Here is a 26926-nt window from a genome sequence, read left to right on the forward strand (position 1 = left end):
TTCCATGCATGGGTATGTATTACACGGTAGACTTGCTGACCTAACTTACATGCCTACGTGCTTGAATGGGGAAGAATGAATGGGAGGCAGCAAGACAAAGAGAGGTCGCATTTGTGGGAGCAGACTTTCATTTTTCATTTGGCTTGACAAGGATGCTTCAGTCTCCTGTGGTCAAATGGGCACTTAGAAAGTCACCAGACTTGGGTCATCTTACTGGAATCCCCCCTAACAGGACTTTAGGTTCGGGGAGAGGATCTGAGTAGCAAGTAGCTGTGAGGTATTCCATGGGGACAAAAGCTGACTGGGGGTTGGGAGAGGTCATTCTGGACATAACTGGGTAGTGGACGGGGCCCCTGAAGGCTCCTCTGAAGAACACACACAGGTACCCAACGAGAGAAGTAGTACTTGGGTACACATCACGCAGTGAGCATTGACATTCAGGAGAGGATCCTAGTAGCACACATTAAGTGGAGAAAACCTTAACCTCCCTTTTCTCTAGCCCTCATCCCCTAGCTGAATTCTGAAGAAGCTGGAGTGAAAGAGCTGACATACCATCTCTACAGTCCAAGTCCTAAATTTTGACTTTAAGGTAGAAGGGAAAAGGAATACTAAATTAGATTTGAGATTAACATTTTCAAGTGGATTAAATTGCACTGGATTGGACTGGAGTATTCACACTTGAAATAATCTAAACGCAATGGGCTCTGTCTGAGGTATTCGAAGGGACAGAAAAAGATTATCCAACAGAGCATAACTGAAGGCAGTGCCTAAATAAAAATAAAAATAAAAACTAGCTTTGTACTCCTTGGAGTTCAGGTGGTTCATTAAACTGGGTATGTTACCAAGACATGAAATCCAAGGTGGATAAGGAAAGGAGTGAAGGTAAGCAGGAGGTGATGGATAGGAAGATCATAGAAGCTTCATCACATTGAGTGTCATGACGAAGCTGAAAGAGCTGCAGTGGGGGTACTTGAGTAGGTGAGCTGGAAACCCAAGAAGATTGGTCTGTCTAAATCAGTGATTACAGGACTTCCCTGGAGGCGCAGTGGTTAGGAGTCCACCTGCCAATGCAGCGGACACGGTTCGAGCCCTGCTCTGGGAAGATCCCACATGCCGCAGAGCAACTAAGCCCATGCGCCACAACTACTGAGCCTGCGCTCTAGAACCCGCAAGCCACAACTACTGAGCCCGTGTGCTACAACTACTGAAGCCCATGCGCCTAGAGCCCGTGCTCCGCAGTAAGAGAAGCCACTGCAATGAGAAGCCCTCGCACTGCAACGAAGAGTAGCCCCCACTCGCCGCAACTAGAGAAAGCCCACGCGCAGCAACGAGGACCCAACGTGGCCAAATATAAATTAATTAATTAACTAATTAAAAAACAAAAAAAGACAGTGATTTCAAAGTAGTGGCAGTTTGATACAAGTCCAAGACCTTCAAGAGACTGAGTAGCTGAGATTAAGTAAAAGAAAATGATTTTGAAGAGAAGAAGATAACTGAGATAATTATGCATCTGTCATCCAACATGGATGCTTAAGACACCCAGAAGATATTGGGGTGGATAAAAGCACTGATGGCCCTGTACAAGCCCCTACTGAATGGGGTGGAGTGACCATGAAGTAAACAGACGACAGTTATGGGAAGTTGAGTATGAGCCTCAAATGATGAAGGTGTTTTTCAGAAGGAAGGATTGTCGGTCTGGAAACAGTGCTGAGGAGTCAGGAGGACACATCCCCACCCACCAACTCTGGGAGGTATCAACCATCTCTGTGGTATCTTCAGGGTCAAGCCAGGAGGTGCTGGGATTGCTCACTGAAGAGGCTAAGGTTTGGGGGGGAGTTTGTTGAGAATGGAATGGGAATTCCAGATGTTCCAGTGGAAAGGCTGATGATAAAGGAGGAATAGGGAGTTGACAGAGTCAAGATTTGTAGAGAAATATGTAAACCTCTTGAAGAATGTTGAGCAGAAGACATGACATGGTCAGGTTTGCATTTTAGATAAATCACACTGGCATGTGTGAAAGACTTCTTTGAGGGCTCCAAGGTTATACGAAAAAGGACCACTTGAGAGACTGTGATCTGTGGCTAGAAACTGCCTTGAACTTGTTAGATGCTCAGTATCTCCTTCTTAAACACTAGTTTGTGCCCCAAACAACTTCTTTTGTTTGGAACTGGATGTGACTATAAATGTAACAGAACCAAAGTCCTTTATCTTGTAGCAACATATAAGGTTTTTGTGTCAAAATGTAGGAAAAATGAAAGTAAATTTCTTGCATTTCTCCTTTCTTTACTAACTTGAGCTCTTCTTTTTTTTTTTTTTTTTTGCGGTATGCGGGCTTCTCACTGTTGTGGCCTCGCCCGTTGCAGAGCACAAGCTCCGGATGCGCAGGCTCAGCGGCCATGGCTCACGGGCCTAGCCGCTCCGCGGCATGTGGGATCTTCCCAGACCGGGGCACGAACCCATGTCCTCTACATTGGCAGGCGGACTCCCAACAACTGCGCCACCAGGGAAGCCCTTGAGCTCTTCTTAATAGTCATAATCCAGAGAAGGGGAGCAGGAATCACCTGTATTACATTATCTAAGCATTACTTCAGGTCTGCACAGCGACTCCCCGTTTCATTTAAAAGGAAATTGGATAAATGGTTGATTTGTATAAATAAGCTGTCAATGAATCAAACACACACGCACAAAAAAAAAGAGACTGTAATTATACTCCTCATAAGAAATCCCAAGGGTCTAAAATCGAGTAGTAACAACAGGGTGATTAAGATATGTATGTAGGAGCTCAATCAGCTAGACTTGAATTGGATGTGAGAAGTGAAAGAAGAGTTTACAATGACTCTCAAATTTCTAGCCTCAGGAACTGGTGGTTGGTGGGGACAATGGAGGAAAATCAGATTTATGAGGAGATATGTTCAGATTGGGGCATTGTGTCAAAGACTAAAGTCTCGAGTTGACGCCCAGTATTCATTTTCCCTCATATCGTTATAGGTAGCTGATTTTAGTTTGGTACATGGCCACCCAAAATAATGACAGCATTTCACACCGATAGCTGCCTGTAGCCACGTGACAAAGCTCTGGCAATTGGCATGTAATATAAGTTTGTTGTTGTAAGCTGTGCTTGCAACTTCCAGGAAGCATCCTTAAAAGGAGGGGTGAGTTTTTCTTCACTCCTTCCTCTTTCCTGCAGGGGACTATGGACATAATAGCTAGAGGTCTACTAACCATCTTGGTCTAGAAGTGTAACTTGGCCACAGAAGCCACAAAAAAGCAGAGCAGAAAAACAGAAGGGGCCTGGGCTTTGACTTCGTAAACATGAAAAATAAATTTCTGCTTGTTTAAACCACTGTTATTTTGTGACTTTCTGTTAGTCACAGCTGAATCTAATCCTAATACATATCACATGTGTTTATCCTGAAGTATCTGCGGGACTTCAGGGAAGGATATACAGTTGGATATACTGATATGGAAGCAGGCAAGAGATGAGTTGGAGACAAAATCCATGAGTGACCAGCACACAGGTCATTTCCTGAAAGCAAACCCATGTGATTTTTCCCAACAGCCTTCAGCAGCCTCATTTTGAGATGAAAAAGTTAATGAATGTTCACTTAGACATTCACATGTCAATTCATTTTCTAACCACAAGTATAAGGTGAATTAGGGATCAATATTAATGTGTATCTAAAAGATTGCCTCTGAAAATAAAAGATTTACCACCACTGTTCTTTGTATAATTGGCTGCCCTTTATAAGGCACTCAGACCCCATGAGGATAGTACAGTCAAGTCTCCTCTTATTATAGAGTAATTATGGCTAAAACCAAATGATGAATAATCTTATGTGCCAAATACAGTGCAATGGATATAATAATAAATAGGAACAATTACATCGATGTGATTTGTAGAAAAAATAAAATGTAAGTTTGACCAAGTGAATAGGCAGCATAACTCTTTACAGACTCAAAAACAGATACTCACAAATATGAGAAAATATACATGCAGCCACCTATTCAACTTGCTAAATTGCTAATCCCATTGTACAAATATTCTATAAAAAAAATAGCAGCTAGGATCTGTGTAAGCGCTGTTTTTAAAGTTTGCAAACTTTCCCACTGTAGACCTCATTAGAAGCTACCACCTCTTCCCACCGTTATTTCTGTCTAATTTCTTAAAAATAAAAGCCTTACTTCAAATAAAAGTTATAATGAATTTCTCATAATACTTCCAGATTTAAAGAACTAGAAAATGTGTTTCAAGTTGTTCTGCATTCCCTCAAAGGAAGTGTGAATAAATAAGCCAGCACCTACAGGTTTGATTTGGAGGGTGTGGGTTACCACTGGTTTTTAAACCCAGACTATCTGGCCATCTTCTCCCTATCACTTGTCAGTATGCACTCAGGGATTACAGAAATAATTTTAACTTCGTCAAGGAGGAAATATAGTATGAAAGTAAAAATCCCAACATATATCTCAGTTATTTATTAATTTGTGCTTAGGACTGCCTTGGTCCCTCCCCCCTCTCCCAGCACAGACTAGAAGGTAGCAAATCTGCATCGCCAACATCAAGAATTGAACCCACATCCAGCTGGTGAGGGAAGGTGGAATTCCTTTGCGCCTCAAATCCATGTGGCCCTGGGACCCAGCTGGGTCAGTGACAAGGAACTGAACCCATCTTCAGGCTCCCGATACAGAGGCTCATCATCAAGGAGTATCAGAAACCCAAATGAATCAGAAATTAATGAAGATAGGGCTTCCCTGGTGGCGCAGTGGTTGAGAGTCCGCCTGCCGATCCAGGGGACACGGGTTCGTGCCCCGGTCCGGGAGGATCCCGCGTGCCGCGGAGCGGCTGGTCCCGTGAGCCATGGCCGCTGAGCCTGCGCGTCCGGAGCCTGTGCTCCGCAACGGGAGAGGCCACGGCAGCGGGAGGCCCGCGTACCGCAAAAAAAAAAAAAAGACATTAATGAAGATAAATTCATAGAACCTTGAAAGATGAAAGCTCCTGCCCAGAAACTAAGGGCTCCCAGGAAGGGAGAGGAGAGTATCTGATGATAAAACCAGGTGAGAAGCACAAGGCCTAGAGTCCTAGTCTTGCTCTGATAACTGATTAGCTGAGTCTGTTTCTTCCTAACAGAAAGCAAAGAATTAGACTGGGATGATCTCAGTGGTCTCCTTCAGCTTTAAAATGTACGTATCAGAAATTACAGATGAATGCTATGAATTTGGCAATCTGCTTGAAACCTCTTGATCACAATACATTTATAATCTAGTCCTTTTTTTCTTTTTTTGCGGTACGTGGGCCTCTCACTGCCGTGGCCTCTCCCGTTGCGGAGCACAGGCTCCGGACGCGCAGGCTCCGCGGCCATGGCTCACGGGCCCAGCCGCTCCGCGGCATGTGGGATCTTCCCGGACCGGGGCACGAACCCGTGTCCCCTGCATCGGCAGGCGGACTCTCAACCACTGCGTCACCAGGGAAGCCCTATTATCTTGTCCTTTTTTTTTTTTTTTGACTCGTGAATTTGTTTTTATTTTTATTGGGCTATAGGGGATGGGTTGGGAAATATCTCAGTAAGTTACGCCCTACTAGGGAAATGTCCATTCTAACTTTCCCGGGATAGCTTTCGGAGCTTTTTCTTTTTCTTGGAGCCGCTGTTCTTGCTGACAGCAGCCTCTTCAGGTCCACTGCTGAGAGGCTCCTCCTTGGAAGAGAATTTCCTCTTTTTCTTGGGGACCCTCTTGATCGCGGTCTCCAGGGAGCATTTAACTCAAGATGTTTTGCTCTGTGGAAAACGTTCTTTCAGTACTTCTCTCTTCAATTGATGTCAGTTCTTTCAAACAAACATTTACATTGTTTTCTTTGATATGTAAAATGATGTTATTGTGTTCGTAAAAGTAAAAAAAAAGAAGGTATCACTAAATGTAAACATTTCCATTAAGGATTATCCTTTTTGCAGTTAAACATGCTATTGGGTAAAGTATGGTATAGGAAAGTGACTGAATGCATATGAAATCTTGTGGCTCGTTAAAGGTTGTTTGGTTGTTTGGGGTCTCCTAGGATACTTAGTTGTTTTTCCACCAACCCACACTTCCTCTACATTCCTAATAAAGCCTTTGGAATCTGCTGGGCTTTTTAAGGCTCTCTCACTACCCTCTTTCTATGACTTCACCACATCATTAAAAATCTAAAGTTATTTAGCATAATTTAATAGTATTAGCAAGATTTGTAACTGTATCCAAGGATATGAACTTGTTTGTTTTAACAACCGCCTGGACAGTCCAAAAGGCCATTAAAGAAAAAACATACCATGTCAAATTTTCAGTAGTTTTATTGAAAAATGCCTCTTTTGTTTCAGAAATAAATAATATAAGGCAGTGAAATTCACAATCTGCAGTTAAAATATAAAAGCAGCAATTCTATGTTCATAGTCTTGCAAACATTTTCCAACTGCTTTTGATAACTAAGAAACATTATGTTCTGGGAAAAAAAAAGTTCATACTAAATGTACAACACAAACATGCAATTCCATCTCTGCAGAATAATCTGCAATTTGGTATAAATGTTAGCGTGTCTAAAACAAGGAGGTTTAAGGCAATATGGAACTGTATCCAGTTGATACAATAATTTCAGCTACATGGCTTAAGGTTTGTGGTTGTTAAAGGAGATGTATAAGAGCATACTATGCCCTAATGTATAACAGAAGATAGAAGAGGAAGATAAATAGTTGCAACAGAGTTGACTTTTCCCTCTTTTTTCGTTTTAGGAGGGGAACTGCTTAGATCGGGATGTAATTGAACTGCAAATAAGCATTGGAAAAGATAAACTGCCCTCTCGAAATACACAGTCGTTCTGGGTTCCAGGACTTAACTGCTTAACCTAAGAGTTTCACTGAGGCTTCCCGCTGTGCTACCTAAAGGCACAAGGCGCGTTCTCTCCCTGCAGCTTTTGTGAACAAAGTATTTCGCAAGCACTTCAAGGGCAGAGGCAAAGACTTCTACAGACTGCGTGCAGCGAGCTAGGCTTCCTGCAGGAACAAGGTTCTCTACAGCCAGAAAGGGTACTCTCGGATGAAGCAACGCCGGAAGAAACGTGACAGATAACACATGCACTGCTCCGTCTGACCTGTAAATGAGAATCCCAACACCTCCCCCCAGCCTGGCCGTGCTGCGCGCGCGCGCGCAGTGTCAGCTTCACTGCCGGGGGCCGCGGAGCAGGGCGCGCCGCCAGCGCTCATGGGGAGGACGCTCCTCGGCGGGCTCGTCGGCGCCATAGTCCTCGTACTCGTCCGCCGTCCGCTCGGGCTCCACCGGCACGATGAAGGGCTCGCGCTCAGGCAGGTAGGCCCCGCCCTCGGGCACGTAGGGCTCTGTCCGATTCAACATTACAGTTATGGCATGATTTGGAAGGCACACACACACACACACACACACACACACACACACACACAGCAAAAGCTAAATCATCACCCGAGGGGATGGCACTCCAGTCTTAATCTCATAACTATAAATAGATAAATTACAATGTTCTGATTGCTTCCATTTGCAGAGAGAATTTGGTGATCAATAATGAAATGGCACTTGTTTTTAACCTTCAAAGATCCAGCAGTAAGTACAATCATTGCACAAATACCTGGGAAGGGTCAGAGACTGGGCCAAGGAGAACTGTAAACCAACCTAGGTAGGATATTGCAAATCCCCAAGCAACCGTTCATGACTTCAAACTCCTCAGTTCAGAGAACCATTTGGAAAGATGAGGAGGTATGGGGAAGTGACATTGGCTCCTAGAAACTGAATTCTGGAGGTGAAAATCAACTATCACCAGGTAATATACAGTACATGACATGTTCTGTGGCTGTCTCTCCCACGGCCTGAGTTACAGCTGGTGGGTGAGGACCTCCAGTGACTACAGCGAAACAGGAAGAGAAGAAGTGACTCTCAAACTTTGGTTTGAAAATTGCGATTACAAAATCCAAATGAAAGTACACATACAAAAGGTAATCATAGTAAGACACATGCCCTGAATCAGACACATCGCTAACAAGCGAGAGATGAGATTCTATTTGGTGTTATTCCGGCAGAGAGCAAGCAGCAGGCAGAAGCTGATTGTACAGGACTGTTAAGTGATTTTAGTGGACAGGATCACATACAAATCATTTACAAGCCATCATTAGTTTATTATTTACATAAGGTATTTCTCTTTAACCAGGTTAATTGTTTTTCTCAAAATGGCATCATCTCCGCGGTTAGTAGTTTTATTATGCGCCTCTTTCAAAGCTGAGGCTCCTCATGAGCTGTGTGTGTGAACGTTTTCTTTTAAATAATATTTTTCTACATTATTACTGAAATGCATCAGGCTTATAAACTAACACCACTGCTTTTGTCTCATTCAAGTTAGTATAAAGAGTCTCCACCCTCCGTTATGATGTCCACCCAGTTCATTAACCATATCGGTGGTGAGATTTCCATACAGACTCATTTCCTAATAAGCACGTGCGCAAACATCTCAGAAACAGGATTTTCATGTATTCAAACTGTAAGCAGCGCTGGCGACTTAGAAAATGTGTTAGCCGGAACCTGAAACAGGTCAAAGATGATAGTTTTTAAAAGTTGAATTACTATGCAAAAAAAACATCTATACACATTCATCTAAGTATGTAATGGTTAAAGTACATATGTATATATCCATATATTTCAAGTTATTCACACATACCAGAAGGCAGAGGTAATTTAAATTTCTTTCATAAAGAGGGAAATTGTAATTGTGTGAATGGGTTGCTTGAGAAATTTACAATTCATGATTACTTCTGGTCATAGGTAAGGATGCACGTAAATATATAGATATATAGATATTTAGATATTCAACTACTCATGCACTACTTGCTAGTAGCCAACCATATCAAACAGCAGGATCATTTTTAAAACTTGCAAGATGCTCGAGGGTGTGCTGATGAAAAGATCACCGCTGACCGCTGCCCACAGCATTAATATATTTATTTTCAGATCAGCATATCTCCTTTATCCCAACAGTCCCCAAAGTCAGGCTTAAGAGACTTCTGCCTCCTGTAATTGTCGAGTACTAGAATTTCATGACTGACTCTAAAAACATTAAGTCCCAGAGTTTATAAATATTAATTCCATGGACAATGTGAAATAGTGAAATATTTTCAGTTGTCTGCACCATGTTATCAAATAGCCTGCCTACACATTAGAGTCTCAAAACAGTTTTTTAGATATATTCTTGTATTCAACAAATCCCTCTTCCCAGCCTTTAGGGTTAAAAAAAAAAAAACAAAAAAAAACAGTCAATTGGTAGCATTCTTTGAACTCCCAAGAGAAATAAAGAGAGGTTTATGATGTGATCTGGTAAGTGCAGAAGTACAGAAAGGAGGAGAAGATAATTATTCAACTCCTAACAGTGAAATAATGTTATAAAATTAACATTAATTCTTTTGAGAGAGAATAACAAAACATACAACTGAAAGAGTTGACATCTTCAAGAAATCCTCAAATCAACTTTCCTTCCATCCTAGGGAACTTCATTTCCATAAAGGTTTTTTAATTCAGGTGAGTTTGGGTCCCTATAATGGCAACAACATACCTGGATAGCCTTGTCCATTGTATGGGATGCTGGCACACTGGGAAGAGTCACAGTATCCAGGAGGACCTGGGGGGCCTCGGATACCTGAGTTTCCAGGACGACCAGGGGGACCTGGAGGACCTCTTGAACCTGTGGACCCTGGTGGACCCGTTCTGGATTCTCCTTGTGGACCTATCATGGGTTTAAAAGAAATATTTCCCCTCTTGTCAAACATATCTCCTGAGGCAGTCAACAATACTTTGGCACCTCCACTACTTCAAGACTAGACGATTCACTAGTGTATGGTAAGAAAATATTTCCTTAAGGAATCACCAGTATGACCCAGTGTAGAACTTTCTTACCAGTGATTCAAGAATTAATGCCAAAAATCCAACTATGTTAATGATTTTATTCAAAGAAAACTGACTTAGCAAGAATTGAGCCAAACTAAAGATATCAGTGAGTTCTCTGGTTTGCTCCCACTGTCTTAGAGGTAAGACTCGCTGCAGGAAATGGCTGTGGTAGCCAAGGCAGACGTTCGGGTTGCCTGCTCCACCTCCAGACTATGTGAAGCAGTGCTATTTCTGGATCAAGTGACACTTACTCATGGTTAACATAAATGTAAAGATTTAACCTCCAGGACTGACCATGGTTGCAAGGGTCTCACGGACCTTATAACGAAGAAAAAAATTCATTTTCAATCTAGTAAACAAAATGCACAGAACAACTATTATTTCCTTCCAAAACATCAATAAAGAAACCGTGAATGAAATCTTGCAACGTGTCAGGATTTCTAATGAGAGTATATTTCCTCAGTCTACTAGCGACCTCTTAAAGAATACCAGAAGGAACAGGAAATGACAGCATCCTTAAAGGCTATGAGGCCAAACAAAACAAACAGGAATCCCATAAAGAGAAAACAACAGCCCTCTGTGTCACTAAAACTCAAACCCTCATATATTAAAGTTAGAGTAAACGCTTAAATAGAACGCACTGAAACATTTTTGAACAAAGAGAACATAAAAATGAGGAGGTCATACAAGTGGGACTTCTTGCTAAAATATCTTCCGTGATGGTCAGTATGCCTGAAGCTAACAGGATGAGTTTGTGCATCTCGTGGGGTCGTATGCTCTCTCGGTAATGATATGTTCACTTGTTTGATGTACTAGCAAACCTACCTGAGGGGCCAGGCAGCCCTCGAGGTCCTGGAGATCCAATACCCCTTTCACCTTTCTCTCCCGGCAAACCTAAGCAAGCACAAAATGGGAAAACACAGAGGGAAAATGATCCGGAAATATGTAGCCTTCATCGGAACTGATAGTACTTGATTCAAGTAATTCATTTCCCGTAGTGAAAGCAGAACCCAATTTTTCACAGAAGTCCACACTTTAAGCCAAATTCTTTCTAGACATTTGTGTAATTCCAGATTCATGGCCAAGAAACAAATCTGGCTACAAGTCAGGGGAAAAATTACTTGAAGAAAACAAACACATCTAATATATTATTTTAGAAGCCGTAATTAAGAACAGAAATCTTGAATAAATAGTTACAACTCACTGAAGACGTCTTAAAGGTATCTTATCTTTAGTAGCCCTATCAGTACTGCATCTAAATAATCAGAATTATAGACATATCTACGTTTTCCACAGAATGTTAGCCATCAGTCTGACAAAAGTGAGTACCCAGCATCCTGAAACATCTGGAATCACATAATCCTGTTTTTCTTCTTTTCCTTCAGTTACACTTATCTACCATGAAATTAAAGCCACATAAACACATAAGACCAGTTTCCAGGCCCTGAATAAAGGAACCAGAAGAATTTAGATCCAAAATCTTAGGGCTGCTTGCATTCAGTTGCTGCCCAGCTCTTGCCAGTCAAAACAATTAATAAGATTTTATGCCTGATTCAGTTTGCCAGGATACAGTTTTTCCCATTAACGACAGCAACAATCAGAAAATAGCGTTGTCTTTACTGAGCTCTCATGACAAAATCTTCCTGTTTTCTAAGACAGGGATCTCTACAGCCTGCAGCTGCCTAAAGAGAAAGACAGGTTCGTGGATGCACGGCTCTTCTGGGGCTGTCCAAACAAGACCAGTGTAGTTTGCTAAGTCCAGTCTTCTACATGCTTTTCAACCGGACCCAGCTCCTACGCTTGCAGGTTCCTTCCTTTATCTCTGTGCAGCAGTCAGGAATGCCTACCTCGTTCACCCGGGGGTCCCTGCATCCCTGGTGTGCCCGGGAAGCCTGGCCGCCCCCCAGGCCCTGGTTCTCCTCTGGCTCCCACGCTGCCAGGGGGCCCTGGAGGACCCGGCGGGCCTGGTTGGTTGCGACTAGAGTGGTAGTCGTTTGGAATCTGATTCAGCATCTGATTGAATCTGCTCATCTGACCTAAAAAAAATAAATAAGACTTATTAGTAAGAAACCCAATAAGGGGGCTTCCCTGGTGGCGCAGTGGTTGAGAGTCCGCCTGCCGATGCAGGGGACACGGGTTCGTGCCCCGGTCCGGGAGGATCCCACATGCCGCGGAGCGGCTGGGCCCGTGAGCCATGGCCGCTGAGCCTGCGCGTCCGGATCCTGTGCTCCGCAACGGGAGAGGCCACAGCAGTGAGAGGCCCGCGTACCGCAAAAAAAAAAAAAAAAAAAAATACAATTTTGTATCAGACTGAATGTAAGGATAGCAGGCTATTATTTTACCTTGGTTCATCGTTTTAACTTAATGATAGTCATTAAAATATCATTGGCTTTATCTAACAGGATACAAAACTGACAATGTATAAAAATAAGAGCTCACGAAAATGAAATAGAAACATCTATCTTTGAAAGTTTATGACACAAATTGCATTTTCCTGCAATTAACTAAAAACAACACACACACTCATACATTAAAAGGAAAAGAAATTTTACCACTTATCAGTTGTTCACAGACTTGTCTTGCAACTGCTCGCATCATGTTCTGGGAAGCAATGTCTCCCTAGTTAATTAAATCAATAAGTAGGATCAGCATATTATTTCCATAGTTTCAGAGTCCAATGTTTAACACACGATATAAATTTGTAAGTCAAATTTTAAGAAATACATACTCTATCACCTTTCTCTCCTTTCAATCCCGATGGACCCTGAAATATAGGAATTTCAGATATTAGAAACTGACAAACATGGTCTAAAATGACTCATGAATGGACAGGATGATGAAAGAGGGCAAGGTCTGCTTTCTAACAAATTAGCACAATGACACATCACACTTACATCCATGTTACTCACATTTTGTTTGTCTGTTAAAAGGAATCTAATCTGTCTCCCTGTCTCTCTCTCTCTCCCTCTCTCAGAAGCACGTGTCCTCCAATATAGTGCTGAGATGTGAATTTTATGATCACCAATTTAGAAGTTAGGTACTGTGCATACATTTTATGATGCCATTCACAATATAGGTCTGGAACTGAAACACATGTAAAATTGCCCTTGCTACCATTCTACTTTCCTTTACATCCCCATGGCTGGGGAGCTCAGGTGGTTACTTTAGGTTATGCATGAGGTTGATCTTGGTTCAGTTAGAACCCATAAGAACCTGTTCTAGTAAGAGCTTTCTGTCAATTCCCTAACTAAATGTGTATCTGTAACTTCTTCCAGTGATTTTTTGTGCACTGGGCATGAAAGGAACCATGTGCCTCCCTTATTAAAGGGCTCAATCCAAGTGGTGGTTCCCACATCCAAACGCAACCACAGAACATTTGTCCCTATTCTGTCAGGCCTCTCACTGGCCATGAGAGGATCTTGGAAAAAGTCTTCCTTCTAGTGCAAGAAGTTTTTGTCTTTCAGTATATCTCCAGGCTGCCAGCTGAAAGGAACGCCCAAACCATTGACAAATCTGATGGTCAGATAACATCCCAAACCAAACTGCCTCTTACCGTCTCCAAGACTCTTGCCTGAACGGCTCCAGTATCCTCCTAACTGGTCCTCCTGCAACCCACTTGGCCCCTTTTGAGTCTGTTCTCCACAGAGAAGCCAGACTGATATTTTTAAAAAGAAAATTGGCGCATGTCACTCTTTGGCTCCAAGGGCTTCCCATCACACGAAGAATAAGATTAGAGATCCTCGCCATGGGCTGGGTGGTCCACATGCTTACCTGTGCCCAGCTAGCTGACCTCATCTTTCATCCCTCTCCCCTCACTCCCTTTACTTCCGGTGCCCGGGCCTCTCTGCTGTTCCTTCCACGTGCCACCTTCGTCCTCCCTCGGCCTTTGTTCATGCTGTTCCCACTTCCTGGAATGCTGTTCCCACTGCCTGCTCCCTCGCTTCATTCCACCTCCTCAGACAGACTCCCTGACTGCTGTGTCTGAAATAGCCCCCTTCCACCACCACAATTACCCCCTAACCCCTTACTCTGTGTTTCTTTTCTTTGTTATCACTCATCATCACCAGAAACCGTATTGTTTATTTACATGTTGGGGTCTATATCCTCCACTAGAATCTCCATGAGGGCAAGGACTTTGTCTTGTTTACGTTTATATCCCCAGACCTTAGAACACCGACGGGCACATTTAGGCACCAAACAAATGGGTGTTGAGTAAATGAATAAAAATATTCCATCAGCAGTTCCTGGAAACATCCACGACACAATATCAGGTGTTACAAGTTAGCAAGAAGACACCACTGGTTCCAAGAGCTAATGACATAAGCTAACAGTGACTGAGCTAAGCTCTCTCCTAAGACCTTTATACTCCCGTCTGCTAGTTTTGGTTTTAGAAACTAAAGGTAAGATAGAAGAGAGAAGAAAAGGAGAGGTAATTTGCTACCTTAGAAGGATGAAAAAGATAAAGGGGGAAAAGGGGGTAGATAAGGTCCAAATAAATGTTACCAAATTATAGTCATAAGAAAAACTGGAGTTTGCCCTTTGCTAAAAGTACTGGACTCTTATGGAAACATTATTTAGTTTGGAGCCTTTTGTAAATTTCAGGAAATTATTTTTTACACTTACTGCTACTTTGTTCCCATGTGTTTTTTTTTAATTTACTGCCACTCTGAGATTGTTCTAGGATGTATGATTTAGAACTCATCTTTATTGCCAGTATCTAGAGCTCTCATTTCAAGTAAAGGAAGTAGAAGTTTCTTTCAGGTTTCTAACTTCAGCCATCAATTACATCAGTGATATTCTTACGTTAGACTCTCTTTCAGTCATAGTAAAATGAAATAGAATTCTGAAAGGGTTAACAAGTTCCATGTACTTTTAAGGGCTCTTGTGAAGTTTCTGTCATGATTCATTGAGGAAAAGAAACTAATAAAGTCATATGCTAGAGTACACACAGAGTAAGAAGTACACCAGGAGTCCTTTCATCTTTATGCTGCTTGCTTAATTTTATGTAAACATAGAAGGCAGGCCATATCACATGAAGATTCTAAGTTAGTTTGACATTAAAAAAATTTTTAAGCTTGGGTTTATATAACTTTGGACAATACTTCAGAAGAGAGAAGTTCTGTTCAGAGAACAGCCCTGATAGATGTGTCATTACTAATAACTGGACTTGTTGATCTTTGAGATAAATTTTTATATTTCAGAATTCTATTCAGACAAAAAAAAACTGCTTAAAATAAATTCATTCCTCATACATACAAATAAGGAAGAGCTTGTAACGAAGAATATGGAGCCCAACAGTCATTACAAATACTTCTGGGTATTTTAGAAGCTATGAATTCAGTTTTGGAGATACTGATTTGCAAATAGAAGATATGCATGATACCATCTCAACTATTATTTTAATCAAAACGTCTGATGAAAAGAAAATTAAACTGGATGTAAATTGGAGCAGGGCAGTATAAAAAAGTATAATGGGGCTTCCCTGGTGGCGCAGTGGTTGAGAGTCCGCCTGCCGATGCAGAAGACGCGGGTTCGTGCCCCGGTCCGGGAAGATCCCTACATGCCGCGGAGCGGCTGGGCCCGTGAGCCATGGCCGCTGAGCCTGCTCGTCCGGAGCCTGTGCTCCGCAACGGGAGAGGCCACGACAGTGAGAGGCCCGCGTACCGCAAAAAATAAATAAATAAAAAAGTATAATGGTGGGTGAGATAAATCCTTTTAATTCTGGGACTAATGTTCTAGCAACCTCAGCGCAAGAGAAAAGAGCCAGCAGTGTGGCTACAGGATACTGACAAAGGGTTAACTTCTGCAGAGCACCCATGGAGGCACCATGCACCATCATGTATTTTTCTATCTTAAGCTGCATACCGCTCCTAAACAAAGAGAATGATTTTGCTGACGCAGCTCTGAGTGTTTATTCAGTGCAGAAATATGTGTCTTGGCTTATAATCCCATTCTCCTTTTAAAGAAACCCTATGACCACAATTTTCATCCCAGAATGTTATAGCTTAGAGAGAAAATTTTTAGAACTAGTACCAAGTTAAATCCACGGATTTAGCATAGCTTCAGCGAATGCTTCACACACATTACAGCAGAGATAACATAAATATGCCACAGCCTTGCAGTCTCCTCATTCATGGCCACAGTGGAATGACTAGGTATGCAAGCCGTCCACTTACTGGTCTGCCGTGGTCTCCGGGTTTTCCTGGTTTCCCACTCGGTCCTGTGACTCCTGGAGAGCCTGGGCTTCCCTACAACACAGGGAAGCTTACCATCAAAGAAGAATTTCATCTAAAGTAAACTAACAAAGCATGGCTGGTTTTAAAAGCTTTTAGCACATAATCACATACTAAGGAAGAGCAAAATCAAATTTTAAGATAACATGGAGGAAAAAAAATCTTGAAAATTCCCATTCAATCTTTATGGACTATATTTAATCGGTTTCACTATTCACAGACTGTGATCCTAGTAAATTGACTGCTAAGTGAATTTGCAGAAAGCAATTCCTATTAGTTTGTTTCTATTACCAAACCAGAAAACTCATCAAAAGGCAGGAGTGAACTCTGGCTGGGGAAAATACTGAGAAGGTAACTGGGCACCACATGGTGGAGTTTCCCCTTGTCTCCTGGGAGTTGCATCTCAGCCTAGAAACTCACTTTTTCTTTGGTGCATTCAAATAAAGGGTGCCTCCTCTTCTATCATATCAGCACCCTCTATCCCATCAAAACCGTAAGAATTTCTCCCCGTTCCTTTCAGCACAGCTTTAAGACATTTTAGCAACATTTTTAGTAAAATATTTATAATATCGCTAATCAATACATTATGTCTAAAGCTAAAATATCCTTAAAATAGAATCATCAGATTTTGGTAAAACAATCCTTTATTCATCAATTATGTAAATTTTAGTATCTGTAGTAAATGCTTTAAATCAAAGTTTATTATACATTTTCTTTTTTTTTTATTTTTTTTTTATTTTTTTTTATTTTTTTTTTATTTTTTAAACATCTTTATTGGGGTATAATTGCTTTACAATGGTGTGTTAGTTTCTGCTTTATAACAAAGTGAATCAGTTATACATATACATATGTTCCCATATGTCTTCCCTCTTGCGTCTCCCTCCCTCCCACTCTCCCTATCCCACCCCTCCAGGCTGTCACAAAGCACCGAGCTAATATCCCTGTGCCTTGCGGCTGCTTCCCCCTAGCTATCTACCTTACTACGTTTGTTAGTGTGTATATGTCCATGACTCTCTCTCGCCCTGTCAAAGCTCACCCCTCGCCCTCCCCATATCCTCAAGTCCGTTCTCCAGTAGGTCTGCGTCTTTATTCCTGTCTTACCCCTAGGTTCTTCATGACATTTTTTCCCCCTTAAATTCCATATATATGTGTTAGCATACGGTATTTGTCTTTTTCTTTCTGACTTACTTCACTCTGTATGACAGACTCTAGGTCTATCCATCTCATTACAAATAGCTCAATTTCATTTCTTTTTAAGGCTGAGTAATATTCCATTGTATATATGTGCCACATTTTCTTTATCCATTCATCCGATGATGGGCGCTTAGGTTGTTTCCATCTCCGGGCTATTGTAAATAGAGCTGCAATGAACATTTTGGTACATGACTCTTTTTGAATTTTGGTTTTCTCAGGGTATATGCCCAGTAGTGGGATTGCTGGGTCATATGGTAATTCTATTTGTAGTTTTTTAAGGAACCTCCATACTGTTCTCCATAGTGGCTGAACCAATTCACATATTATACATTTTCAACTCTACTTGAGAACATCTATATTAAACATAAATAATAAAATTATTTTAACATATGCTCTCCAGTCCTCATATACAGCCAGAAGCCATGAAGAGCATCCATCACCTCAAACAATGTAATTGTGATCTCACCTGGATGCAGGTATACAGATGCTTCTTTCAAAATCATTGGCTTCAGTATTTTCCCCAAAGATCTTAATTAGAAAACCTACTCGGGTAAAAACTTACTTCCTCTGAATGACTTAAAGCTGTTCGGTAATTAATGTCCTTAAAATTCAAATATCATAGGCTACGGACTCTTAAAATTCTAGAACAGGAAGTAACCAGTAAGGTCATAAAACCTACCACTTAATGTGGGCATGGAAGGAACTGGTTGGTTAGGGATATTTTTGTTGTTGTTGTTTTTCAAATATAACTTGATTAAACAGAAAGACTCTCTATTTTAACACCTCTGTTTTCTCTAGCCCATTTTGATTTAGGAGAATAAAAACAAGTAGCTCCCTCGACGGTGTGCCCCCCAGCACAGATGGAACATGCCTCAAAGGTCAGGTTACCAGGCTCTTCCCTAGCAAGTGGGGCTAGGGGTTTAGGGTGGGGAGATAAGAGTGTCACCTATTCCATTCTTACCAGTGGCCCAGGGGGGCCCCTAGGTCCCATTGCTCCATCTTTTCCAGTAAAGCCCTATTGTAAAAATGAAATTAATTATAGATTAGTGAAATAATGACCAAGTAAAATGGAAAGACACTAGACAGGTTGATAAGAGTGACAGGTGAGGGATTTAACCCAACTGCAGGTAACCTTTCAATATAAAGACAAATATGCCAAAAAATGTTTTCCATTGAAGTTATGCTTTTTATTGAATAATTCATTTCTATACTCAGTCATTTATATAGTTATAAATATAAACATAAATCATTTTAAGAATCAATCCAGTCTTCTCCGAAGAAAGCAGATTCCTTTTATGAAGATACTCAGGTTTACTTTTATAAGAGTGTAAAGAAGTCTAAAGGAAGACTAGCCCTTTCTACCAAAAAGTCAATGTCGACTAACTGGCCCAGGAAGGATCAAAGTAAGATGAAGGGAGTGTTGCATCACAGAAGATGCAGGAGGGGCCAACCACCTGGTTAGAAAACCCCCTTCCTTGTTTCCTAAGCAACACCAGACAGCCAGGGCAGGGCCACTGATGCTTCACTCCTCAGGGATTTCTCTCCTCCCCTCCAAGAAAGAGGCAAAACTATCTTAACTCCTCCACTCAAAAGAAAGGAAATCCTCAATCCTCACTCAATTTTTTTATCGGTCCATCTCTCCTCATCTCACAGAAAGGCCAGACCCAGTTAGGGTTGCACTGGGAGAAGAGATCTGTACAGAAGCACCGGGCATCTCTGAGCAGCTTGCGTGGTGCCAAGTGACCTCTGCCTGGAATGAGTCACTCGCTGCCCAGTTAGCATTCATCCCAAGTACAGACCTCTGAAATCCAGCCAAGGATTTCTGAGTCAGGTCGTTTTTTGTGTTGCTGCATTCCTCTGTCAAAGGAGATTTTTGTCTCCTTTGAGAATATGTGTTAATTTTATGCATATTCTTGGATTTTAGCACAAATCAAGAACATTTGGATCAATATCTCCATTAAGTATCCACACTCCCATTGATATTACAAAATAGGAAGTTTAAATTATTTCTTTAAAATTGTGTTAGAAATATTCCACCCCCTGCAAAAAAAAAATTTTTTTTTCAGAAACATAAACATTTCAGACTGTTTTCTGGAAGATCTAGGCCTGCTTAACAAAATGCAGACTACAAGTTCATCTCATGTAACATCAACACTGCTTCCGAGAGCCACTTAAGAAGCAGAAATGCTCGGAGTATTGCTTGGACAGTTCAAATGGCATTTCTACCATCTAAGTTTCCTCCAGCTGCTGTAGAAGATACACTTTTTTTCCCACTTTTTTTAGGTAAGTATCATATCTCTGAATAATCCTCCTTCAGTCATCCTAAGAACTTCCTGATCAACCATTTTCTCTTTTTTTTCTAGCTTTATTGGGGTATAATTGACAAATAAAAATTGTATGTATTTATGGCGTACATGTGGTGTTTTGATATATGTATACGTTGTGAAATGATTACCGCAATCAAGATAATTAACACATGTATCACCTCACATAGTTATCATTTTCTTAGGTAGGAGAATATTTAAGATATACTCTATTAGCAAATTTCAAATACACAATATGGTATTAACTATAGTCATCACACTGTACATTAGATCTCCAGAACTTATCTTGCATAACTGAAACTTTGTATCCTTTTTAAAAAAATTTTTATTGGGGTGTAGTTGCTTTACAATGTTGTGTTAGTTTCTACTGTACAGCAAAGTGTATCTGCTACACGCATACATACATCCCCTCGTTTTTGGATTTCCTTCCCATTTAGGTCACTGCAGAGTACTGAGTAGAGTTCCCTGTGCTGTACAGTAAGTTCTCATTAGTTATCTATTTTCTACATAGTATCAATAGTGTATATATGTCAATCTCCATGAAACTTTGTATCCTTTGTCTAATATCTCCCCATTTCTCCCTCTTCCCCTGCCCCTGGCAACCACCGCTATACTCTGTTTCCATGAGCTCAACTTTTTAAGGATTCCATACATTAAGTGAGATCATGCAGTATTTATCCTTCTGTGCTTGGCTTATTTCAGCTGGCATGTCCTCCAAGTTCAAGGTTCATCCATGTCGTTGCAAATGACAGGATTTCCCTCTTCTTTAAGACAGAGTAATATTCCATTATATACATGATATATATATATCACATTTTTTAATCCATTCATCCATGGATGGACACTTTGGTGTAACCAACCATCTTCTTTTAGAAGAAATACATATCTAAGTTGGGGTGAAGCAGACTTTATTCTGGTGGCCTCAGAAGGGCTACCACTGAGCCATCTGTAGCACTTTGTAGTGTAATTTTTTTTTTTTATTCTCCATTTTCAAAACTGTAGTAGTTATTGCTGCTTCCCTCCATGGGAGGGTGGCTGAGAGGACCTATGGCTGCTTTCACAGATATACTGCATGTCATGCCTGCACCTGTGGCTCTCTTGCTACTTTCTGACAGTCCCCAGAGCTGTGCCTCATTGGAAAATCATCCGTGCTAAAGGCAACCCATGCCTGCTGTTCCCACCACCTCCACCTTGGTAACATGTCTTCCTCACCATGGTCCTTGGGCTTGCTCTCCTGAGCTGTCTTCTCTTCTCTTCTACCACAGGGTTCAACTTTCTTTCTTTCTTTTAGTTTTCAGCGGAGATGCCTGCACCCAAAGTCTAACTTTCCAAAACTGTTTATGTTCCCTCAGCTGTGCCTTCTACTCTCAACACTAGCAGTAGGAAACTAAGTGGTAGGTCGGCGTGCAAGACTGTGATGGAAAACGACAAATGATTTCCTGAAGACTTTCCTCAGCCTCAACACGAGAGTCCTGGGTGGCCTCACCAGGACTGGATTCACAGGTTAGAGCTAGAAGAACGCAGTCCTTTCCACTCCCTCACTTTTCAGGGACACAGCGATGGCAGCGGTGGCTGCCTGACTGCCAGTTCAGGAGGAACGTGTTGATGGGATGGCACTGGCCACCCAGCGAGTCTGCACAAAGCCCGCACTGCATGATGGGCCCAACAGGGCTTCAGTAGCAGCGGCAGCAAGAGAGACGGCCCATCATTTTTTTTTTATTGGACTATCGTTGGTTTACAACATTGTGTTTAATTTCTGCTGTATCGCACAGTGACTCAGTTATACACACACACACACACACACACACACACATATATATATATATATTCTCTTTCATATTCTTTCCCATTATGGTTTATCACAGGATATTGAACTATATTCAATATGCATCATTACTTCCTGATTGCGGTATTTTTGGTTTTCTTGACTAACTGAATAGACTGACTTGTCACCTTTGCAATCTCACTATTGTCCTTTATTGTAAAATAAGAATTCCAAAAAACTGAAGTGCCAGTCTCAAAAAAGTCAGAAGAATAAGTATATAGAAGTACCACTTGGTCCCAGACTCCCAGAGAATACAGTTTTCTCTTTGACCTCACTCTCTCATAAACTCAAGAGTAGGCATTGGAGCAAATAACTTTCACTGGCAAATCATCCAAATCTGGAATTATCTGGGCAAAATCTTTGCTCCATCTGACTGACCCAACTCTCCTGCCCCATGATGTTGGGGAGGTGTTAAGGGTAACAAATCAATGCCTTTAGTGACAGCTATTATAGCCCTGGCCCTCTGAGACCCTGCTGCTAGTCCTGTGTTTTAACTTGATAAGTCAGAATCCACCCAACTCTCAGACTGTTGTCTGGACCAGAAGATGCTGAAAAGTCATTAGTGCCTTGGTTCCGAGCAACTCTAAAATAGTTTATTAAAGCATTCGTCGTCTCCTATGAAAGCAAATTTTCTATAACATTGGATTAGAGCACAGAAGCCATGTTCACTGTGCTTCTCATTTACTTGTCCAAGAAAAAATTGGGTCTCCTGCACCAATTTCATCATAAGTTAAGAGCAAAACTGAAATCTGCCACAAATGAGCAAAATCCCTACTAGGTTCCAGTCGGCTTTCCATCACAGAGGCCTACAGGGGGTATCTGAGTTCTAAAGGTGTAGAAAAGATGTCCCTGCCTGCATAGAAAGTGCCACGGAAATCAAGAGTATTCTTAGAGTTACGTAAGAGATGCCTCATAACAAAGATTTTAATTTTAGGATTCAAAGCAATTTGCTAGGATTCTTGAATCTCTCTCCAATGAACCAAAATTCCTTTTAGGGACTTGTTTTTCCAAATATGATAAAAGAAAAAATTTTTCCAAAATTAAAATTCTGACAACTCATTTGAAGTCCTACCATTTTGTTTCATAGACCTTGAGATTGACCTGGTATCGGCTGGTCCGCTGATATTAGCTTTTCTGCCTCCCGTGAGATGTGTGAACTCCGCATTTCCAGCCATGCAAATTGAATTATGGGGGGTTCTTAATTAATAGGCAACAATGTGATATCATTTCCAACATCCTTACAGCCTGCCCAAGAAAACTTACTCTATCTCCTGGAGGGCCCATTGGTCCTGGTGGGCCAGGTAATCCTGGGGTTCCCTACACAAAAGGAAACAAACAAGTGAAACACTGTAATTAACTTCTTGTGTGAGAAAAGGGATTTGTGTTATTCTCTAAGATGTTTGGGGAAAAAATGCAGGGGGCTCTGAAAGGAAACAGACACTCAGAAGCAAGCCCAGTGCCAGCCCAAGAGGAAGATGCTCGCTCAGTCATCAAGCCCAGACCTGACTGAACAACACAAGCTTGAAGACTAAAACCAGGCAACGGAATGGAAATGACGTGCAGCACACGGCCAGGCTTCTGCTTTGCTGCTTAACCTTGGCTCACCTTTTGAGGCACCACAAGGGCAACTATGCAAATAACACTTGACCAGCAAAGAAAAGGCAGCGTGAAAAACAACTCACCGTCCGGCCTGGAAGTCCCGGCTCTCCAGCATCGCCCTTCATGCCCTGGCGACCCTGGAGCAAGCAGCGGGAAAACAGGTCTCAGGTGTTTTACAGAAATTAAGTGAAAAGGAAAGACGTGAGCCATTCCTGAAACCTCTGTCACTTCATAAATCCAGTGAAGCATATTTGTGATGGGAGGTGAACCAATTATTTGGGGGACTGATGTTCACTTTTTAAACTACAAATGCTGTTATAATTTCCACTTATCATGTTATGGGATAATTTTATATAATCATGGGAGAATATGTCTCCTTTGAAAGAACCTAATTTAACATAGGGATTTTCATAGAAATAGAAGTTGAAGGGAAAACTGTTTTTTATTTAATATATTTAATTTGGTGCTCATTTTAATAGATATTCAATGAAACACTGTAACATAATTTTGGTCTTTATAACTACATGCTAGAAGACACTTGTTACACAGGCAAATCTGAATTAATTAAAGCTGATAAACTTCATTTAGTAGCAATAATAAGAAAAGGTAAAAGCCCCTAAATCTCCCTTTTGGACATAAGAAGCTAAAAGTAGATGCATTCAACCCTTTTGAGTGTAAAAGGCCTAGCCCTTCAAATGTTTCATTTCTAGTGATATCTGATACAGATTGTTTTTCCTCTAAATGCCAAAAGGATGTATGTGTCTTCTATTATGGCATCTTTAAAAAGGAGTTTAGAACTAAACTTAAAACTATGAAATTATCTGTATTCTTATTCATTTACTGTATGTTTTAAAGTATAGAAAAAAGTAGTTAAATAAAATATGAGCCTTTAAAGATAAAACACCTCTTTATAAGTTCAGATTAGCATTTGGAACAAAAGGTAAACATTTTATTAAAAATTTTTATAGAAGTAATGATGTAGATAAATAATGCAAGCTGGCCTTGAAGTCATAAACATTAGAAAAGGACCCCGGGGCTGCCACAGACTCAAAGCATTATCAAAGCTTTCAGGATGTTGAAGGATATTTGCATTACTTAGTAAAAAATTTTTTTAAAGGTCAAATAATTAGCAACAATTTTTCCTACACGGTTACGTATTATTACATACAGTATTTACATATCTGAAATTACAGTCATAGGAAGTCTTCTCAATGACTAAAATTTGTTGAGTTCTCTGAGAAAACATTTGAGTTTGGCGAAACAGAATAAAAAAATGTTCCAGTTAAACTCAACGTTAATCCACCACCCTCATTTCATACAGAAAGCTTTGTGCTTACTTGTTCTCCTGGAATAGAGAGGCCGTTGGGTCCCTGGGGGCCTGGCGGACCCTGGGGACCGGGAGGACCTGTATCTCCACGAGGACCAGGGGGGCCCTAAATACACGGAAGAGAAACAAGCTCAAAGTCATGGAATGCCCTTCCAGCGCCTATCTTCATAACTCTAAGACACCAATCATATAATCTTTGCAAACATTTTACAAATCTATCCATCTATAAAAACATGTAATGCCATTCCTTTCTTCCCTTTGCTACTCATTAAAAGAACAACTGGAAAGTACAATAAATTCACAAGAGCACTTATATTTCCAAAATTCCTATTAAAAGTAGGTTTCTAAAAGAAGTAAAATACATTGAATATAATATATTCATATATTTATAGTCCTAGATTCATTCAGAGATCAAAGCTCAAAATTCACTGGATTTGATTTCTTTTAAGCTCGTCCTGATTTCTCTTAGACTTGGGCTTATTTCCGGGACTAACGTATGTATAAGTCAAGCAAGGAAAGAGCAGATACGTTCACTCTATGCTGGAGCTTCTTTGCAGTGTGTCTAGGTGGAAAAGGCACAAACTTGGAGTCAGACTGACCTGGATCAGTCAGCACCCCAGCCTCACTTTCCTAACTGGGTTAGCTTATCATTAGTGATAGTATGACAAAAACTACACATCATCTTCATAATATATTCCCCTAAGAAGCTTCAGTTGTCTTATGGAGACCAGTATGGAACCGGTAGAAGGGGCTGGTGACCTGCCATGAACACACATGTGGCTGCTCAGCTATTTCTCTGAGACAGGTGAACCGTCCCCAGCAGGACCCTGCTCCCTGTGGGGTCTTCCAACTGATGGCCAGGTCACCCCCTCTGCTTCCCCATGTGACAGCAGAGCCCTTAGGTGCTTCTGCAGATTTCCCATGTGCGATTCCTACATCAGTGAGATGCCCGGTACATTCTTTATCTGGCTAGCCTAATCCATCATTTTGACACCCAGAGACAAGACAGAGATAATTATTGCCTAAGGCACACTATACTTGAATCAACTTGCTCAAGTTGTAGAAATTTGAATAACCAGACTTTAACATACAGGTGAAAATAAAAATGCTCTCTAAAATATACTTACAATTGCCCCACTGATACCTCTTTCACCTCTGGGACCTTTAGCACCAGGTCCTCCCTAAAATACATAGTAAGAGTACATTTTAGAGTGAACACAGGAAAGTAGGAAGAAGTTGATATATAAAAATTGCTTTGAGAAGCAGTGCATTCTCCAGACAATACAGTTATTTATAAAATATGGAAGTAAATGCTTTATATCCTACAAATGTGTGGGGAAAGAGAATTTTGAAACTTTGTACATTCTAAGGATCTCATTTTTACATTCTGAACTTTTCTTAATTGTTAGCAAATTTTGAAGTTTATTTGAGAATTTGAGGTTTACTGGGAAAAAAACAAGCATTACTTAAATACTATAGTTAAGTATTTTTAAGGAGAAAAATCTGTTTTGGAATTATATGAATGCATTCTTCAGGGAAAATAATATGCAAAAAGAAGAACTCTCAAAATCTCAGAACAAACAGGAATTCAGAGACCACTGAACAAAGACGAAATAAACATGATAGTGAGATCCAACAATGTTATCATACAATTAGAGGGAAAAAAATCCCTACTTCTCAAGAACATCTGAGTCACATCCAGCATATAATTTTATGATTACAAATATAAATCAGGTAAGTCACTGTTAATTGCAAATAGTCTTATGTTGAATCTTGCTTTGCTCTTTAATATCTTTATTTTATGTTTTGCTTTAGGAAAACTCACATCACAAAAATATGTTTACAAAATCATCAGGGCCACTGGTAATTCCAGAGTCATTTTGATTCCGTATATGTGGAGCTAGTTTGTAATTAACTTAAAATCAATTTACATTATTTGCTATGACCCATGTATAGTAAAATCTGGTGTTCTGAGGCTCTCTGAACTGTTCGTATGTTAATTAACCATTTTCTTAAAAGAGTTCAATAGAGCTTAAAGGTATCACTTCCATTCTGAAAAACCAGCCCAGGTCAGATGTTAGATTGACTAAATCGGGGAGTCCACATTGATTAATGAGACACATGAGTGTACTCTTCAATGTTTTGCATTGCATTTTCTTGGTCTCCCCTCCACCCATGAATAGACCTGGTCAGTCTTCCCACTCAAGTTATTCCTAACACCAACACTTTCACCCAGAGTTTATGATATCATCACATATGTATATTATCCTCTATGTTATTCTCTGATATGTTTGCTAATAACGTACACATATGCTAGGCTCTAAACAAGTTGTTGTTGGGCCAGCCTCTCAACCATGACTCCATAACATACGTACGAGAAGCATCAGGAAACAAAGGAATTTTCAAACTCAAGTGATTACAGAGAGAAACCCAAATTCATATCTTTAAGAGAAAAGCTCTTGAATGCTAGCCGATATCATTCATTCTTGTGTGGCTAGAGAAATGT

At 40.8% G+C, this 26926-nt stretch overlaps 1 protein-coding gene across 1 annotated transcript in view; it reads right to left on the bottom strand.

The window, feature by feature from the left end:
* Positions 1–6312: 6312 nt before the first annotated feature.
* Positions 6313–26926, bottom strand: part of COL12A1 (collagen type XII alpha 1 chain) — a 106005-nt gene continuing 85391 nt past the window's right edge. The window contains exons 47-58 of the mRNA XM_029224239.1: positions 25548–25601; positions 24431–24526; positions 23177–23230; positions 22758–22811; positions 18307–18360; positions 16095–16166; positions 12647–12682; positions 12471–12537; positions 11766–11954; positions 10744–10812; positions 9587–9757; positions 6313–7355 (exon numbers count right to left, since the gene is read on the bottom strand). Coding sequence (XP_029080072.1) covers positions 7180–7355; positions 9587–9757; positions 10744–10812; positions 11766–11954; positions 12471–12537; positions 12647–12682; positions 16095–16166; positions 18307–18360; positions 22758–22811; positions 23177–23230; positions 24431–24526; positions 25548–25601 — 1092 coding nt within the window. The 3' untranslated portion in view covers positions 6313–7179. The remainder of the gene's footprint in view (positions 7356–9586; positions 9758–10743; positions 10813–11765; positions 11955–12470; positions 12538–12646; positions 12683–16094; positions 16167–18306; positions 18361–22757; positions 22812–23176; positions 23231–24430; positions 24527–25547; positions 25602–26926) is intronic.

The sequence above is a fragment of the Monodon monoceros genome, unplaced genomic scaffold (assembly GCF_005190385.1).
Source record: "Monodon monoceros isolate NGI ecotype Baffin Bay Population unplaced genomic scaffold, NGI_Narwhal_1 Super_Scaffold_15, whole genome shotgun sequence".
NCBI classification, from domain to species: Eukaryota; Metazoa; Chordata; class Mammalia; order Artiodactyla; family Monodontidae; genus Monodon; species Monodon monoceros.